The sequence below is a fragment of the Trichomycterus rosablanca genome, chromosome 2, assembly GCF_030014385.1.
Source record: "Trichomycterus rosablanca isolate fTriRos1 chromosome 2, fTriRos1.hap1, whole genome shotgun sequence".
NCBI classification, from domain to species: Eukaryota; Metazoa; Chordata; class Actinopteri; order Siluriformes; family Trichomycteridae; genus Trichomycterus; species Trichomycterus rosablanca.
Genome location: NC_085989.1, coordinates 35,448,627 through 35,465,788, shown reverse-complemented (window position 1 = coordinate 35,465,788; position 17,162 = coordinate 35,448,627). Strand labels below are relative to the sequence as shown.

The 17,162-nt window shown below is 41.8% G+C and overlaps 1 protein-coding gene across 1 annotated transcript in view; it reads left to right on the top strand.

Moving 5' to 3' along the window:
• Positions 1-13,597, top strand: part of tshz1 (teashirt zinc finger homeobox 1) — a 61,107-nt gene extending 47,510 nt beyond the window's left edge. The window contains exon 2 of the mRNA XM_063014890.1: positions 9,112-13,597. Coding sequence (XP_062870960.1) covers positions 9,112-12,488 — 3,377 coding nt within the window. The 3' untranslated portion in view covers positions 12,489-13,597. The remainder of the gene's footprint in view (positions 1-9,111) is intronic.
• The last annotated feature ends 3,565 nt before the right edge of the window (positions 13,598-17,162 follow it).

The window sequence follows — 17,162 nt, the reverse complement described above, 5'->3', positions numbered from 1 at the left end:
GCAGTGACAGCTCCACTCTGGACACAGATGGCCTCGCCACACACACACACACACACACATACACACACACACACAAACACACTCATTCTAACACACAGACACACTCCACAAGCCAACATACACCGGAGGCCTCTTTGCAATTTGATTGTTCTAGATTCTAGTATGTAGTGGTTGTTGTAAAGAGCATTTGGTCAATTTAAAAACTTGCATATATAACGTTTATATAACGTTAAAAAATATTACAGTAAAAAGTACAGACAGTAAAAAACGTCACTGTCAATACCATATAAACTATATTGAAAAACAGTATTGGGACACACCTTCTAATTTCTGAATTCATGCGTTTCAGCCACAACAATTGCTCTTAGGTGTAATAAATCACTTATAAAAGAAGTCTATGTTTCCAGCTTTGCCGAAACAGTTTAGGGACGGCTTTTTCCTGTTCCAGCATGATAGTTTATCCTCAGTCGCCTGCACAGAGCCCTGATTTCTGCCTTAGTGAACAGCTTTGAAATGAACTGGAACATCAATTAAGGCTTTCTTGACCAACATCAGTGCCCAGTCATACAAACACTCTTGACAGAATAGGCACAAATTCCCACAGACATATTTAAGTATTGTGAGAAGCCTACTCAAAAGAGTGGGTGTGGTTATAGATAAAAAGATCACATAGAGGTCACTCTATTTTAACATTGTTTGTTTTTGAAATGGCATGTCCAACAAGCTTATGGTCAGGCGTCCAATTACTTTTGGCCATATAGTATATATATATTTTTTATCTTTTCTCTGAATTTTTCCCCCCAATTGTCTCCCCTAATCTAGTCGTATCCAATTGTGTCGCACTTCACCTCCACCAATACAACCCTCCACTGCTGACTGAGGAGCTTCGCAACTGACACATATCTCCTCCAACACGTGTGCAGTACCGACTGCATCTTTTCACCTGCACAAGGCGAGTTCATATGCAGATCAGCATATTATTACCCAACTCTGCGCAGGCGCCATCAGTCAGCTAGCAGAGGTCGTAATTGCACCAGTTATAAGGAACCCTGGTCTGGCTTATCCAACCCTGTGAACAACAGTCAATCGTTGTTCATGTGGCTGCCCAGCCCAGCTGGATGGCAAAGTTAAGATTCGATACGATGCATTAGAAATCCCAGCTCTGGTGTGCTAGCGTCTTTTACTGATGCGCCACCTGAGCACCCAGTGTATTTAGCTTTTATTTAAGCTCTTGGTTTAATGAACATATTACAGGCAAATGATTATGAAATGTTCAGCCCATCAGGTACTGGTATAGATACGAGAATGTCAGTCTATATACGTTTCCTCCAAATGCTCAGGTTTCCTCTTGCTTACACCAAAAGCAATTTAGTGAAGTCAATACACCTATTGCATGTTTTGGGAGGTGAGTTTAAGAGGTGGGCCCTGATTAAATAATATGTTATTGATTCTGTATTACTTCATGAGGGAAGAAATATGGTCACAGTTGTTTCTTTGAGTTGCCGCCATAACAACCATTTTTTTTCTACTATATATGGTCTTATTAAAATTTTTTTGAACAATTTTATCATAAGGACATGCTCATGTTTTAACCCTGAGCACCAAAGTCCTCGAAAATAAATCGTTTCTGTTTTTTTTTCTTTCTTTCTTTTAATAAATGCTTATTCTTTTAATTGTATATACTCCTGAGAACATTCTGTCGTTTTACGTTGACAGTACAATGTGGGCTTTTTTATACATTTTTTTTTATGATTGACAAACACAACAAGCCTCCCCTTCCCCCCTCCCCCTTTAATCCCTCTTTCTTTGTTCGGCGTGACGCTTAAAAGCAGAAGCTCAATGAAAGATGTCAGCAGTCAAATTTCTGATTGGGTTATTAAGTGCGAGCGGCGTTGCGATCGTCTGCCGGTCCTTGACGCAGATGGAAGGGGTGGAAGAAAAAAAAATTGCCAAGTCGGGCCTTGAAGGCTTGATGCGCGGACAGTGACACGCCAACATGCGTGCTTGTCACACGCCACGTGTAGTCAAAGGCTGAAGAGAAGCGTTCGTTTTAGTGTCAGATTCTGCCCATCTTCCTGTGAATGCCACTCTCTCTTACACATGCGCCCTCTCTCACTCTCTCTCTCGCTCTCTAACTCTCTGTAATTATAGTGAAAGAAGAAAGTTCTCTTTTCTTGTTGTTTTAATGTGATAAGCTGTCGTAAGTGCTGCATCGACTTGAGGGAATTAGCCAGGCTCGGCTTCTCTGGGCGAATATGGCTTTCGCTGCAATTTCCGATAACTGAGTTATTTGACAGTTTGTAATGTTTATTTCAATAAGTGCTGTTGGTTTACGCTGCCGCTTGATTTCTCAGCGGGGCCTGATGGATTGATATCGGTGAAAGTTTAAAGCTGAGCGTGACGGCTCAGAGCCGGCCTTCAGCGGTGTTACGCCAATTAAGAGAGCTCAAATGAAGGATTAGTCTCTATTAGGGCCTGAATGATTGGAATATTCTGATATGATTTTAATGAGATACAAATTCTGATGTGCTGATAAGTGATGCGCCAATCTAAGACTTGGTATATGCGTGTTGGCAATGCCTACTCAGAAGAGTGGGTGTTGTTAAAGCTGAAAAGGTCACTCTAAATACCATGTGTTTTTAAACATGCACAAAACAAGGTCTGTAAAGACAAACTCCAGTGGCCTCACTGGGCAGCTTCAGAATGAACTGGAACATCAACTGAGGCTTACTTGACCGACATCAGTGCCCAGCCATACAAACTCTCTTTTGACTAAATGGGCACAGATTTCCATAGACATATTTAAATCTTGTGAGAAGCCTTCTCAGAATAGTGAATGTTGTTATAGATGAAAGGATCACGTAGCGGTCAATGTATTTTAAAACCATTTGTTTTTTAAATGGGATGTCCAACAAGCTTATGATCAGGTGTCCAAATACTTTCGGCCATATAGTGTATTTACAATAGTGGCTTTCGTTCAAGCTCTTGGTTTAATGAAAATATCACAGGCAAATTACTGTAAAATGTTACAGCCAATCAGGTATTTGTATGCATGAAGAGCATGTGGATGCTAGATTTATTTATATATTATTATTACTTTATTTAATTTAATTATTATTTTTTAATGCTATAGACATGTGCAGGGTGGAATGACCTGACCCTGATCTTACACCAAAATTGTCCTCAATCCTGCCTAATCAGTCACCAAGAGGGTTTCAGTATTGGATCAGTAGGTCTGACTGATACCAATACCACCAAATGAGTGTTCCGGTTCCTTCTGTGTGGAGTTTGCATGTTCTCCTGTGTCTGCATGGATTTCCTTCAGGAGTTCCGGTTTTCTCACACAGTCAAAAGACATGCAAGTGAGGTGAATTGGAGATACTAAATTGTCTATGACGGGCAGCACTGTCGCCTCACAGCAAGAAGATCCTGGGTTTGATCCCCAGACAGGGCGGTCCGGGTCCTTTCTGTGTGGAGTTTGCATGTTCTTCCCGTGTCTGCGTGGGTTTCCTGCAGGAGCTCCGGTTTTCTCCCACAGTCCAAAGACATGCAGTCAGGTTATTTGGAGACACTGAATTGCTCTATAGGTGAATGGGTGTGTGTGTGTGTTTGTGGGTCTGCCCTGCGATGGACTGGTGCCCTGTCCAGGGTGTTACTGTGTGCCTTGCGCCCATTAAAAAGCTGGGATAGGCTCCAGCACCCCCTCGCGACCCTGATTGGATAAGCGGTTAAGAAAGTAAGTGAATGAAATTGTCCATGACTGTGTTTGACATGTTTGTGGCATTAGTTTGGGAAAGGCTCTTTCCTGTGCAGAGCTAGGGCCATCCATAAAGACGTGGTTTGACAAGTATGGTGTAAAGGAACTCCTGCACTGAGCCCTGACATGAACCACGTTTAACACATTTGGGATGAACTGGAACTTTGATCATGGGTCTGAGGCACCTAGGCTCAGAAATGCCACTTTGACTAAGTTGGCACACATGCAAATACACATACACTAATCCTTTGTGAAGCCGTTTAAGTAGAGGGTGTACTAGGGTGGAGTGGGTTTGGGTTGGACTCGAGTTAGGGGGTTCTGTGCAGGATTTTGGAGTTCATCCAGAGCAAAATCATCAAACCATGCGTTTTTGGACTTTCACAGGCATGCTAAGACAGGAAACAGCCTTTGCCAAACGTTTATTTCATATGTTTGATTATACTTTTGATAGCAATTAGCTTGACTAAAACAATTCCGCAGGCAGATAATAGAATGGATGTCAACATATTTTTGGTCATTTAGTGTATCAATAAAGCTTTAATCTCGACTACATCAAACACCTGACACTTATTAGTGGAGGTTAATGAAAAAAACAGATAGTTTGCGGAAAACACAATACATGTTAGATAACGGCAGCTGCTCCTTCCGTCTCCGCACGGCTCCTCTCGCGCTGCCATAAATGGCAGCTAACAAACATCAGGTATGGTGTCCGGTCTGATTAGAGTATGCTCGGTAGCACACTGTTCCAAACTGACAGCACATCTGCTTGGTGCGCCTCAGACGGATCCTGGCATCTAGGACAGATAGCTGCTGGTGGCTCGCTTAGATAAAAAAGGCTAGCTCTCAACTCTGATCGCTGACTGTCTCCTTCTCTTCTCTTCAGCGTCTTCCTCCACTTCTTTATTTCCCCTTTTCCTCTGGATTCCGAACCAGTACTGGCTCCTTCTGCTGCTGTGGTGGTGTAGTGGGTAAAATGGCTGATAAGACCAATCAGCCCTCCCCTTAACCCCTATTTCCACTTTGCTTCCTGTGTAGGAAGAACACTGAAGCCGGACACACTGTGCACACACACACATACACACACCAGACACACATACACCCAAGGCGAAGGTGCTTTGATGTGTTTTCAGCGCTCATTTTGTTTATATCCTGCCACAGATCGAACCCAGCTGATAAAACAGGAATTTAATCCAACCGCTCCTCATTAAAATCTGGGTCCCTTGGTCCTTTATTCACTTTTCATTAAGCAAATGAAACAAGTAATGTACCTCGCTCACTCTCTCACTTTCTCTCGCGCACTCTCGCGCACTCCGGCTGCTGTGACAGTGTGCTATTATTCTGTTTTCTGTCGTTGTTCATGCTGTGTTCAATACACAGAAACAGCTTTTTGTTTCTTGAATGTGAAACCTTACATCTCTGAGCGCTGGGTTTTTGCGCCTGGGTTTTTGCGCCATCAACGTCTCTAATTCGGATGTACGTAATGATACAGAGTAAATGCTGCCGAATCATAGCAATGAGTAAAAGTAAATCCATAAAAGAATGGTCTTGGGTCATTAAATCTACGCTCTAATGATTTGTTTACCCCAAACTTGAAGACCTTATGTAAATCACAGTGGGGATTTTTTTCCCACATTGATTCAGCGTTCAAGTATTAGTAGTAATAGGATTGTGCATGATTAATCAAGCATTTCTTTCATGGTGTCTATTTATAAGGTGCCAGAAGTTAGTTCTGGATATTTGATAGGTCTTACATACACAGAGATAAAATGTGGCAGTGAAATAGAAAGAAAATCACATCTGGCACACACAACTGAATACAGAAACCAGAATAATCAGAATATAACTCTCACAGACAGTAACCAGAGGTGTTGATCAAACCCAAATCCCCAGGAGTCATGTTGCTATGTAGCACCCACTCTACCAGCTTCACCCTCTACAATGCCACATTTAATTGCAGTAGAGAGTTTTTTCTTAATTATGTATATGTTGGTTTTTTTTTTCCAAACAAAGCAAAAGAACAGAGAAGGCGCATCGCTAATCAGTAATATAGGAAAAGCTGAGGTCAGTTATATTGGATGGAATGTATAGAGGGTCAAGTGAGTCGCAGCACCGAATCCCAGTCTCTAATTAATGATCTACTATGGATTTTTTTATTTATTTATTTTTTTAATGAAGCAAACTTGTAGTTAACTTTATTCCACAGATAATAAAATAGCACTAATGCTCAATAAATAAAGAAATTAAAATAAATAAATAATAATAATAAATAAAATACAAATAATGTACAAATAAATCAAAATAAAAATAATAAATTTATAAAAGTAATAAAATTATTTAAAAAAATACACTGGCCTCATAGAACAAAGGTCCTGGGTTTGATTCCCACGTGGAGCAGTCTGGGTCTTTTTCTCCAGAAGCTCCGGTTTCCTCCCAAAGTCCAAAGACATGCAGTCAGGTCAACTGGAGCCACCAAATTGCCTAGGTGTGTGTGTGTGTGTGTGTGTGTGTGTGTGTGTGTGTGTGTGGACCCACTGCGGCCCTGGATAGTATAAAGCAGTGGTACATCAGACAATGTAAGAATTAATAAAAAAAAAAAAATTTAAAAAAACTTGAAAATCAGTCCATATCCACAATAAAATGGTGTAATTGCATTTACATGTTCGGCATTTATTCAAAGCAATTTACAGTTGTGACAGTATACAATCTAAGCAATTGAGGGTTAAGGGCCTTGCTCAAGGGCCCAACAGTGGCAACCTGGCAGTGGTAGGGCTTTACCCGGCAACCTTCTGATTACTGGTCCAGTACCTTAACCCCTAGGCTACAGCTGCAACATTTTCATGTTTTACCACAGCTTTTCCTGGTCAGGTTTGCTGTGGGTAGGGTTTTTCCAGAATCACTAGGCCTAATGCAGTAAAACACCCTGGACAGGACGGAAATCCATGGCAGGGCCTCAGCCATCCAATCCCTCTCAGACATAGCCAATAGGGTTTGTATGTAGATGCGCGATCGGCCGATAGCACCATTGCGGATTCAAACCCTGGAGTGCACTTAAGTCATGTTTCTGTATTAAAATCTTAGATTTTTATAGAATGTGAGGACTACAAGAATAAATATTTAAGCATCACTTTAATTTTAATATTTTAACATGAGTACACTTACATTTTTGTATTTATGATTTATTAATAATCACATCATCATCACCTGCTTAGTGGAAAGTATTGGGATATATCTGAGTCCATAATGGCCATCCTTATCTATTTTTCTCAGTAGAGAGCAGACTAAGGCAGGCCTACCTTGCTTTGCCTCCCTCTCTGTCTCTTTTACCTCACACATGCACATATAGTCGCACACATGCTGGACTCCCGGAGATTTAGTACAACATGGACCGTGACAACAAGACATGTCATTTCCACTCGTGCTTCGGCACGACACACTGCAAGAACTTCCACTGCCGCTGCCAACTCCGCTGTGTGCAGCAGTGCATCTTTGGCAATAACTCACACGCACGAGTCTCCTACCCCGAAAAAACCTGACTTGAGTTGCACAGTGTTGCTGAAACTGGATCAAAGTCACTCACAGTCTGTGCCCTCTAACTACAAGGCAGAGAGTGAGGCAGAGAAATCATACTTTGTTTATACAGTAGAAGGACAAGTTGGCTGGTAAACGGGGCGCTGTTGAGATGCGGCAGGTATATTTGTGAGGACGTCACCTGTGGAGTTTAGAAAGCTGTATTTAAATTAAGTGATTAATGTTTGAGCAGGGCGACTTAAAGTAGGTTCTGGTTACTGCCTTTGTGGAGTTTGTTCTGTGCATGTCTAGGTGTAAATGTGAGGTGCTTAAGAATTAAATGGTGCTCTGTACAGGGTCTATTCTGCCGTGCTGCCACTTTTTTCGAGATATTTCGTACCTACTACGACCCTGACCAGTTACCGCTGATACCTGTGATAAACTTCCCTCTAGTCTGATTTTCACCTAGTACCAATTGTTTGAACCCACCGAACCAAATGGGTGGCACTGTAAGTTGATCCTCAACTCTGGCCACTGTATGTTTTCTTTGGTGAGGTTAGGGCTAGGTTATGTTTATTCTCACACCTAGGGGCAATTTAGCATGACCCTAACCCTTAACCTTACCCAAACCCTAGGACAATTTAACATAACCCTAACTCAAACCCAAGGGTTATTTAGCATAACCCTAACCCTTAACCTAACCCAAACCCTAGAGTTATTTAGCATAACCCTAACCCAAAAACCATAACCCCTACCCTAACCATAGGGTTATTTAGCCTAACCCTAACCTAACCCAAACCCTAACCCTAGAGTTATTTCACATAATCCTAACCATTAACCTAACCCAAACCCTAACCCTAGGATTATTTAGCATAACCCTCAACCTAACCCAGAGCTCAACCCTAAGGTTATTTGGCATAACCCTTAACCTAACCCAAACCCTAGGATTATTTAGGATAAACCTAACCCCTAACTTAACCCAAACCCTAGGATTATTTAAGATAAACCTAACCCCTAACCTAACCCAAACCCTAGGCTTATTTAGCATAGCCCTTAACCTAACCCAAACCCTAGGGTTATTTAACATAGCCCTTAACATAACCCAAACCCTAGGATTAGGTTAAGGTTTAGGATTATGCTAAATTGCTCCTAGGTGTGATAACAAATAAATAAGTAAATGAGTGTGTAATTCTCTGCAACTCAATGCCCCCCTGTCCACAATGTTTTCTTGCATTGCACGCAGTGTTTCTGGGTGGCACTGGTAGGCAGAGTCCTAACACAAGATAATCTTGCCAGTGACTCTGCAGCGATGAGTTCTGTAGCGTGTATGAGCTATATGGTGATTTTTCAGATGATAAATGTCCAGTACAAAAAGATATTGCTCTCTAATTTTCACCCAGACACACCGTGAAGCATTTTTTCAAACTCCTGTCTGATCTCATTTTTAAAAAAAATTCGTTTTTTTGCTGTTGTCCCTGGTTTTCATCCTCAAGGGGACTTATTTTTCTTGCTCATCCATACTCTCTTTTACCCTTGCTGAGCTGTAATATTCGATAGCTTTGTTAGTCTCAGCAGTGAAGGGTACTATCTATCATAGTCAAGATATGGATGTTTGCCACTTTATAATTGCAAACCTGTGTCCTCTGCCAGGACTATTGACAAGAAATCTTTTCGGGATCATTATGTAGGCATGCAAGCACACACACTTGAGAATTTCATACATCAAACAAAGCCATAAAAGATTCCAAACATCGACAGACATGTAAATCCATTTTGAAAGTTGCATTTTTCTTCTCTCTTATGCCTCCTCATCATTTTTTTCTTCATTTCTGCTTGTGTTTTTATAGCCTATGTGCCTGAGGACGAGCTGAAGGCAGCCAAGATCGATGAGGAGCACCTGCAGGATGATGGCCTTTCCTTAGATGGCCAGGACACGGAGTACCTGTGTAACGAGGAGGAGGAGCAACGCGAGCAGCTGAGCTATCAGAACTCCCCTCTCAGCAATGGCACCAATCCAGACGCTGGCTACGGCTCGCCCCTCAGCGACACCAGCGATCACCTGGCCGACTTCAAAAGCACCTCGTCCAAAGAGGGCCAAGAGAAGGACGAGGCCGAGGACATAGACACGGACAACGGTCTTTCCGTCCAGGACAGCCTGGCGAAGATGAAAGCCGCCTATGCAAATTTAATCTCAGATGCGTCCTGGTCTAGCATCGCGAGGGACATTATGAAAAGCAAACAGGTTAGCGGCAACAGCAACAGTACTGCGAGTAACCACAGGGGGAGCAATAGTGCTATGAATAGTCATGCAAACAACACGAACGGCAGTGCAGGCACCAGGATTAGCACGGTGACTGTTAGTGCAACAACCAGCACCACCTCAAGCACTGCGTTTTCTAATGCCACCACTTTGACCACTAATAGCAATGGGAATGTTAGCGGTCCCAGTAGTGGAAGTGTAACGTATGATTGGCACCAGGCTGCTCTTGCTAAAACTTTACAACACACACCGTACCATCTGCTTCCAGAACCGAGTCTGTTCAGCACTGTCCAGCTGTATCGGCAGAACAATAAGCTGTATGGGCCAGTCTTTACAGGTGCCAGTAAATTTAGATGCAAGGACTGCAGTGCAGCGTATGACACACTTGTCGGTCTGACAGTCCACATGAACGAAACAGGCCACTACCGTGATGACAATAAAGACCAAGAGGATGACATGGGAAAGAAGTGGTCCAAACCTCGGAAACGGTCCCTAATGGAGATGGAGGGCAAGGAGGATGCCCAGAAAGTCCTGAAATGCATGTATTGTGGACACTCGTTTGAATCCCTGCAAGACCTGAGTGTCCACATGATCAAAACAAAACACTACCAGAAAGTGCCTCTCAAAGAACCAATGCCAGCGCTTGCCTCAAAGCTGGTTCCCTCTACCAAAAAGCGAGCATTTCATGAACTGGTGTCTCCATGCTCACCCGAGTCTATCACTAGCAGAACTGGTGTTCCACTGACAGAATCCACACCCACCAAAGACCCAAAGATTGCTAACCCCTACGTAACCGCTAACAATCGCTATGGCTACCAGAATGGCGCAAGTTACACCTGGCAGTTCGAGGCCCGAAAAGCCCAGATTCTCAAGTGCATGGAGTGCGGGAGCTCCCATGACACTTTACAGCAGCTAACGGCTCATATGATGGTCACAGGACATTTTCTTAAAGTCACCAACTCTGCCTCGAAGAAGGGAAAACAGTTGGTCTTTGACCCAGTGGTGGAGGAAAAATTCCAATCCATTCCTCTTCCCCCCACCACTACACGCCTACCAGTTCCAACAATGAAGCCTCAACCAGACTCTCCATTACACTCCTCTGTAGCTGAAGATAAGAAGGAGTCACTGGAGGAAAAGAAAGAAGTCCTTGAACTGGACAAGAAGATTAAAGAGGAAAAAGAGGATCCTTCAGAAAAAAATGAGAACCCTGAGAAACCTGGCCAGTATAAGTATCTCAGAGAAGAAGATTTGGAGGAGACGCCCAAAGGGGGTCTCGATATCCTCAAGTCACTTGAAAATACTGTATCTAGTGCAATCAGCAAGGCGCAGACAGGTACCCCCACATGGGGTGGTTATCCAAGCATCCATGCTGCCTACCAGCTCCAAGGGACAATGAAATCCCTCTCTGCTGTCCAGAGTGTTAAAATGCAACCTACCTTTAGTGCCAGCAACTTGAAGTCTCTGTCAAGTGAAACCAGTGCTCTCATCCATTCCCCGAGCAGCCCATCCCCACCTCCAAACCATAAGAACAATGTCTTAGCCATGGAGGAGCTGGTGGAGAAAGTGACTGGAAAAATTGTCACAAAAAAAGAGAAGGAGGAAAAGGTTATTGACCGTATCCCAAAACATGTCTCTACCAAGTCACCTTCACCTGTACCCAAGGAAAAAAAAGACTTGCCTCAGCCAACAGACCTTAGCAGGCCTATTAAGAATGGCACCACAGAGGAGACCGAGTCAGTTAATAAAGGCGGTGGACAGAATGACAGTCGTGCTAATACACCTGACAGAAACGGCATAAATGTCCCAAAACCACAGGTCAGCAATGGCTGCAGCAGTTTTGGAATCATCACTGACCACTCACCAGAACAGCCTTTAGTTAACCATCTCAGTGCACTGCAATCGATCATGAACACTCACCTGGGCAAGGCCTCCAAAACTGTCAGCCCTTTGCTAGATCCATTGGCAATGCTGTACAAAATCAGCAACAACATGATGGAGAAACCCATTTACAATGCCACTCAGGTTAAGCAAGTTGAGCCCATCAATAGATGCTATGACAGCGATGACCAGCCGATGGACTTGACAAAATCAAAAAGCAGCAACGGCCGTCTAAACAACTGCTCCTCTACTGTCATGAGTAACAGTAGCAACAGCGTTATCGCCAACAGTACCCGACCCATTTTGTCTAACTTATCGGAATCTCTGTCTTCTCCTTTGCGAGAGAATGCCCTGATGGACATCTCAGACATGGTAAAGAACCTCACAGGCCGCCTGACACCAAAGTCGTCGACTCCTTCTTCTGTTTCTGAAAAGTCTGAGGCAGATGGCAGTGCTTTTGAGGACACCCTCGAGGATTTCTCCCATGTCCAAAAGAGGAAAGGAAGGCAGTCTAACTGGAATCCACAGCATCTTTTGATTCTGCAGGCTCAGTTTGCATCCAGCCTTCGCGAGACTCCTGAAGGGAAGTTCATCATAACAGATCTGGGACCTCAGGAGCGTGTACATATCTGTAAGTTCACAGGTCTCTCAATGACCACCATCTCTCACTGGCTGGCCAACGTGAAGTACCAGCTAAGGCGGACAGGAGGAACGAAGTTCCTGAAGAACATTGACTCGGGCCAGCCTCTGTTCTTGTGCAGTGACTGCTCGTCGCAGTTCAGAACTCCCTCTATGTACATTTGCCACTTAGAATCGCATTTAGGGTTCAGTTTGAAGGACCTCTCAAAGTTATCGATAGACCTTATGAGAGAGCAGCAAGCAGTCACGAAAATGATTACGGATAAGACCTTCAGCTCACTCGGCTTGCATGAGGAGGACTCTAATTCCATCTATCAGTGCAAACTCTGCAATAGGACTTTTGTCAGCAAGCATGCGGTTAAGCTGCATCTCAGCAAAACGCATGGCAAGTCTCCCGAGGACCACTTAATTTTCGTCTCCGAGCTAGAAAAGTTAGACAAGGTGTGATGGAGCAGGTCAGCGGCAGTGAAGTGACTGACTCGAGAATCATTGCACTACATTAATGTACTGCACTGCATCTGAACTGAGCCTTCGTCAAAATCAGTTCAACTTTTTTGTGCAACTGCCTGACTGGACCATCATCTGTCTTTTCTTTTTTTCATTTTCCACTCTGTTGATTTCTATCTTACTTTGTATCGTATTTATATGTGCTGATTATGTGCATGTTCTTCTTTGTGATTCCAGATTTTAACAAACCTTCCACTGTTTCTACTTTGTGGAATTGAGAATGAGACCAGCATGGTATCCATGAGCATGGTCAAAACTAGGATGTAACACGTGAAAACAAGAAGTAAAACAAGAGTAAAGTTTAAACGGTCATCCTTAATTCCTAATACGACTGACCTGACTGAAATGTGCAGGAGCATTTTAATGTTTTGAGCTCAGATTCCTAAAATTTGGCCTCGTACCAACAGTACTGCACCTGCATCACATACATTGATGAGTGAAAATCATTGCATTGTTAAACCTCAAGCGATATTGCTGACTGACTGATTCAAATGATACGTTTTGTGTGGAATTTTAACATATTCATTGGCAGTTGATTTTATTAAGTATTATTTTTTAACTGTAGCAATTTGGAAACGTATGCTTTGGTACCAACTTTTCTCTTTCTATAGGTTTGCTTCGATTTCAACTTGTAAAGACTTAATCAAATCCTTATATACAGTACACATATATTTAAATGAACTGCAACGACGTACATGTACATTTCTTCCGTCATCATATCTTGCCAGTTGCAGCAGCTTTGTATGGTGTGCATTCTTTTATATTGTCATTTTATATATAGTAAAGGAAAATGAAATACTATGTAAATAGATATATATGCAGACGGTATGTGAAGAGTAGCACCAACATTCGCCATTTCGGTCCTCCAGTGTGGTTAATCTAAATAAAATGATGGAATGCATCAGAAGATGCATGATATGCGTAAATAAAAAGAGCAATGCACAACAAAAAGTTTCAGTGCATTTCAATGTTTTTAATCATACCATTGTGAAATGTCCCATCAACTCAATCATAGAGATATTGTTTTTGTCTTTCAATTGTAAAATAAATCCTGACATTTCTTGACTAATTCTGTGTTGTCCTGCTTTTTTAATCTCTAATTAAGACCTGACAGAAGAACACTTAAGCTTTTTGGTAGAACCTAAATGGGCAGCAATGATTTGCATATCTGTTTTGACCTGTATTTAATTGTTAACTAATATTTTTATTGGTTTTTGTATATATACATTTATTCCAAAATTGATAGCTGGAACACGTTTCAAGTTAGGACAGTTCAAGTTAGGATAGAGCATCTTCCTGCCTCCTTGCCTCTTTTTTTGCCAGAGGCACTGCATTGAGAGACAGTAGAAAAGCAATGTGCTTTCACACTGATTCTGATTCAGCTTCAGCTACTCAACAGCCTGGGGTCTCAATTGTCCCTTAATGTGCTTCATAATGTGTTTTTTTATATAGAAAAAAGGTCTGGACTGCAGGCAGGCCAGTCTATCACATACACTCTCTTTCTATGATGTTGCGGTGGTAACATGCAGGATGTGATTTGGCATTGTCTTTCAGAAACAAGCAGGCTTTAAAAAGTCTGGATGAAAGCATATCTTGCTCTAAAATTCATGTGTCCCCCTTTACAGATCTGCACGTTCCCTCCACTATTTCTACTAAGAAATGAGCTTGAGCTTGAGCTGACTGATGATGATCGATGGCTTTTGCTTTGTGCAGTAGAATATTAAGTTGCATTTGTAAATGCGCAATGAAATTATGGCAGAGCCCATGTGGATATATGCAGTACAGTAGTATGTCTGTTTTTAACACAGTGTAGGCTGAGGGATCAAAGGTCATGCATGTTCAATATAGGTTTTCTGCATTAACTCTACTACACAAAGATTCTATAGAGTATAGATTTTAAATGAATTAGAATTAACATAGATTTCCAAAAATAATAAACAGTAATAAATACATATCTGTAAAATACAGTTTATGTACTGTCCCGACTTATTTTAAACTGGGTTTGTATATATAAAAAAAATTTTGATAGCTAACATAAGCATCTTCACTAATATAATAATTTTATTTTAATTATATTCGAGTTCAAACATTAGCTGTGCCACCAACCTGGCTCACTGTCTGACAGACACAATTGGCAGTCAGACAGCTGTGGTAAGAAACTGTCAAAACCCTTATGTTTAGGTTTACTTATAGTGGACACAAATTGACTTTTGTTTATTGGGCAGGGCACCTTTACAACCCACAGCTCCATAAATCTTATTATCTGACATTTGGGAAACCAAACGCTCACAGACTTTTTCCATCTTAAACTATAAAGAAATTAATCTGTCATTATTATAAATTGGATGAAGATAAAGCAACCATGTATACACTGGCCAGGCATAACATTATGACCACTGACAGGTGAAGTGAATAACATTGATTATCTCTTCATCCACTGTTCACTTGCTGCCAGTAGCTGGGATTTATTAGGCAGCAAGTGAACATTTTATCCTCAAAGTTGTTGTGTTAGAAGCAGAAAAAAATGGGCAAGCGTAACTATTTGAGCGAGTTTGACTAGGGCCAAATTGTGATGGCTAGACAACTGGGTCAGAGCATCTCCAAAACTGCAGCTCCTGTGGGGTGTTCCCGATCTACAGTAATCAGTATCTATTAAAAGTGGTCCAAGGAAGGAAGAGTGGTAAACCGGTGACAGGGTCATGGGCGGCAAAGACTCACTGATGCATGTGGGGAGCGAAGGCTGGCCTGTGTGATCCGATCCAAAAGACAAGCTACTGTAGCTCAGATTGGTGAAGAGGTTAATGCTGGTTCTGATAGAAAGGTGTCAGAATACACAGTGCATCACTGTTTGTTGCGTATGGGGCAGCAAAAGGGGGACCAACACAATATTAGGTATTAGATAATGTTATGACTGATCGCTGTATGTTATTAATGTAGAAATGCAGGTTTTCTAAAGGGTTTACAAACATTTTTAACAAATATTTCCAAGCATGAATCTGCTGTAAGTGCTCGTTTACCAAAAGCTCTGTTCATTCTGTGCTGATAGTAAAAATAGAAATCTATCCTTTCCAGTTAAGGATTTTAACACAGTCCCTGTACACATTCTATGTAAATTCCTATAATTCCTATAATCACAATAAATGGTGCAATGCAAGTACCTGCAGAGCCAACTGAGACCTGGCCAGATAGACGTGGTTTAAGTAGATTTGCATAACGTTTGCCTTTTTCCACAAATGTTTTCTACTGGGAGTTAAAGAGTTTACAGAAAAGTGCCCAGTTTCTTTTGGGAATCCAGCACGCTACTCGCTACAACTCAATTACTGGGTGATTATGGGTATGGACACCTGGGGCTTTAAAGGGACAAGAACCTGATAGGGGGCAGTTAGTGACATACATGGTGTTTCTACAATAATCAAAACCTCCATTTGAAGTAGCTTTGGGGAGTTTCTACAGCAAACCTCTTGTTAGTTGTCCTATTTGAGAATACAATCTCACTCAAATTGGCATGTTTTGATTTCCCAGTAGTTCTATAGTGACTAAGCCGAGCCTCGATGTTCGGCTTTACTGCAATTACTGCAGTTTGTCACTCAGATCTCTCTGGGTGCTAGAAATTACTTTCAATTTGAAGAAATTCATATGTACGTGTGAAAAACGGAATAGGTAGCTCAGGTCATATTGTTTTGTAATATTTTTTACTGAAGCACTGATTTTCAATCTGTGGAAGCGAGAAGGAGCTTTACGACTTTATGCCATCTATTTAATTCAAGTAGAGGTGTTAGCACACCTCAGGAAGTTGGAGTTAAACAGACTTAACTATGCATGAAGTAACAGTTTTGCCTCCAGAATAACAAGATGAAAGAACATTGTTATTAAAATCAGACCTTAGCAGATTCGGGTGTATTATAAAATTAAGCCTTCCATTTTTCTCAACACATGGGGACGTGACTCTGAGTGAAGATAAACGAGGCATGCAGGCTTTCTCATATAGAGCATCTTCCTGCCTCCTCGCCTCTTTTTTTTGCCAGAGGCATTGAGAGACAACGTGCTTTCACGCTGATTCTGATTCTTTTCAGACTGAACACTTTTAGTTTTAGTAACATTTTCAACCTGAAAGATCAAAACAAGCTTACAGCAAAGCAGCTAAAGACAACAGAAGGTAAACAGACGCCTATGAGACCTTTGTGATTGGTTTACCATTCATAGGCATTAAGTAGAGATTAAGCAGTAGAAACTTTTTCTTTTGTCTACTTTCAACACAAGCCTTTAAGCTTTCATACTGATGAGCAAGAAAGATGCAATGTTTTACTAAAATATTGAAATATACAGTAGATATAGGTATATACATTAAAACCACCTCCTTGTTTCTACACACACTGTCCATTTTATCAGCTCCACTTACCATATAGAAGCACTTTGTAGTTCTACAATTACTGACTTTAGTCCATCTGTTTCTCTGCATGCTTTGTTAGCCCCCTTTCATGCTGTTCTTCAATGGTCAGGACCCCCACAGAATAGGTATTATTTGGGTGGTGGATCATTCTCAGCACTGCAGTGACACTGACATAGTGGTGGTGTGTTAGTGTGTGTTGTACTGGTATGAGTGGATCAGACACA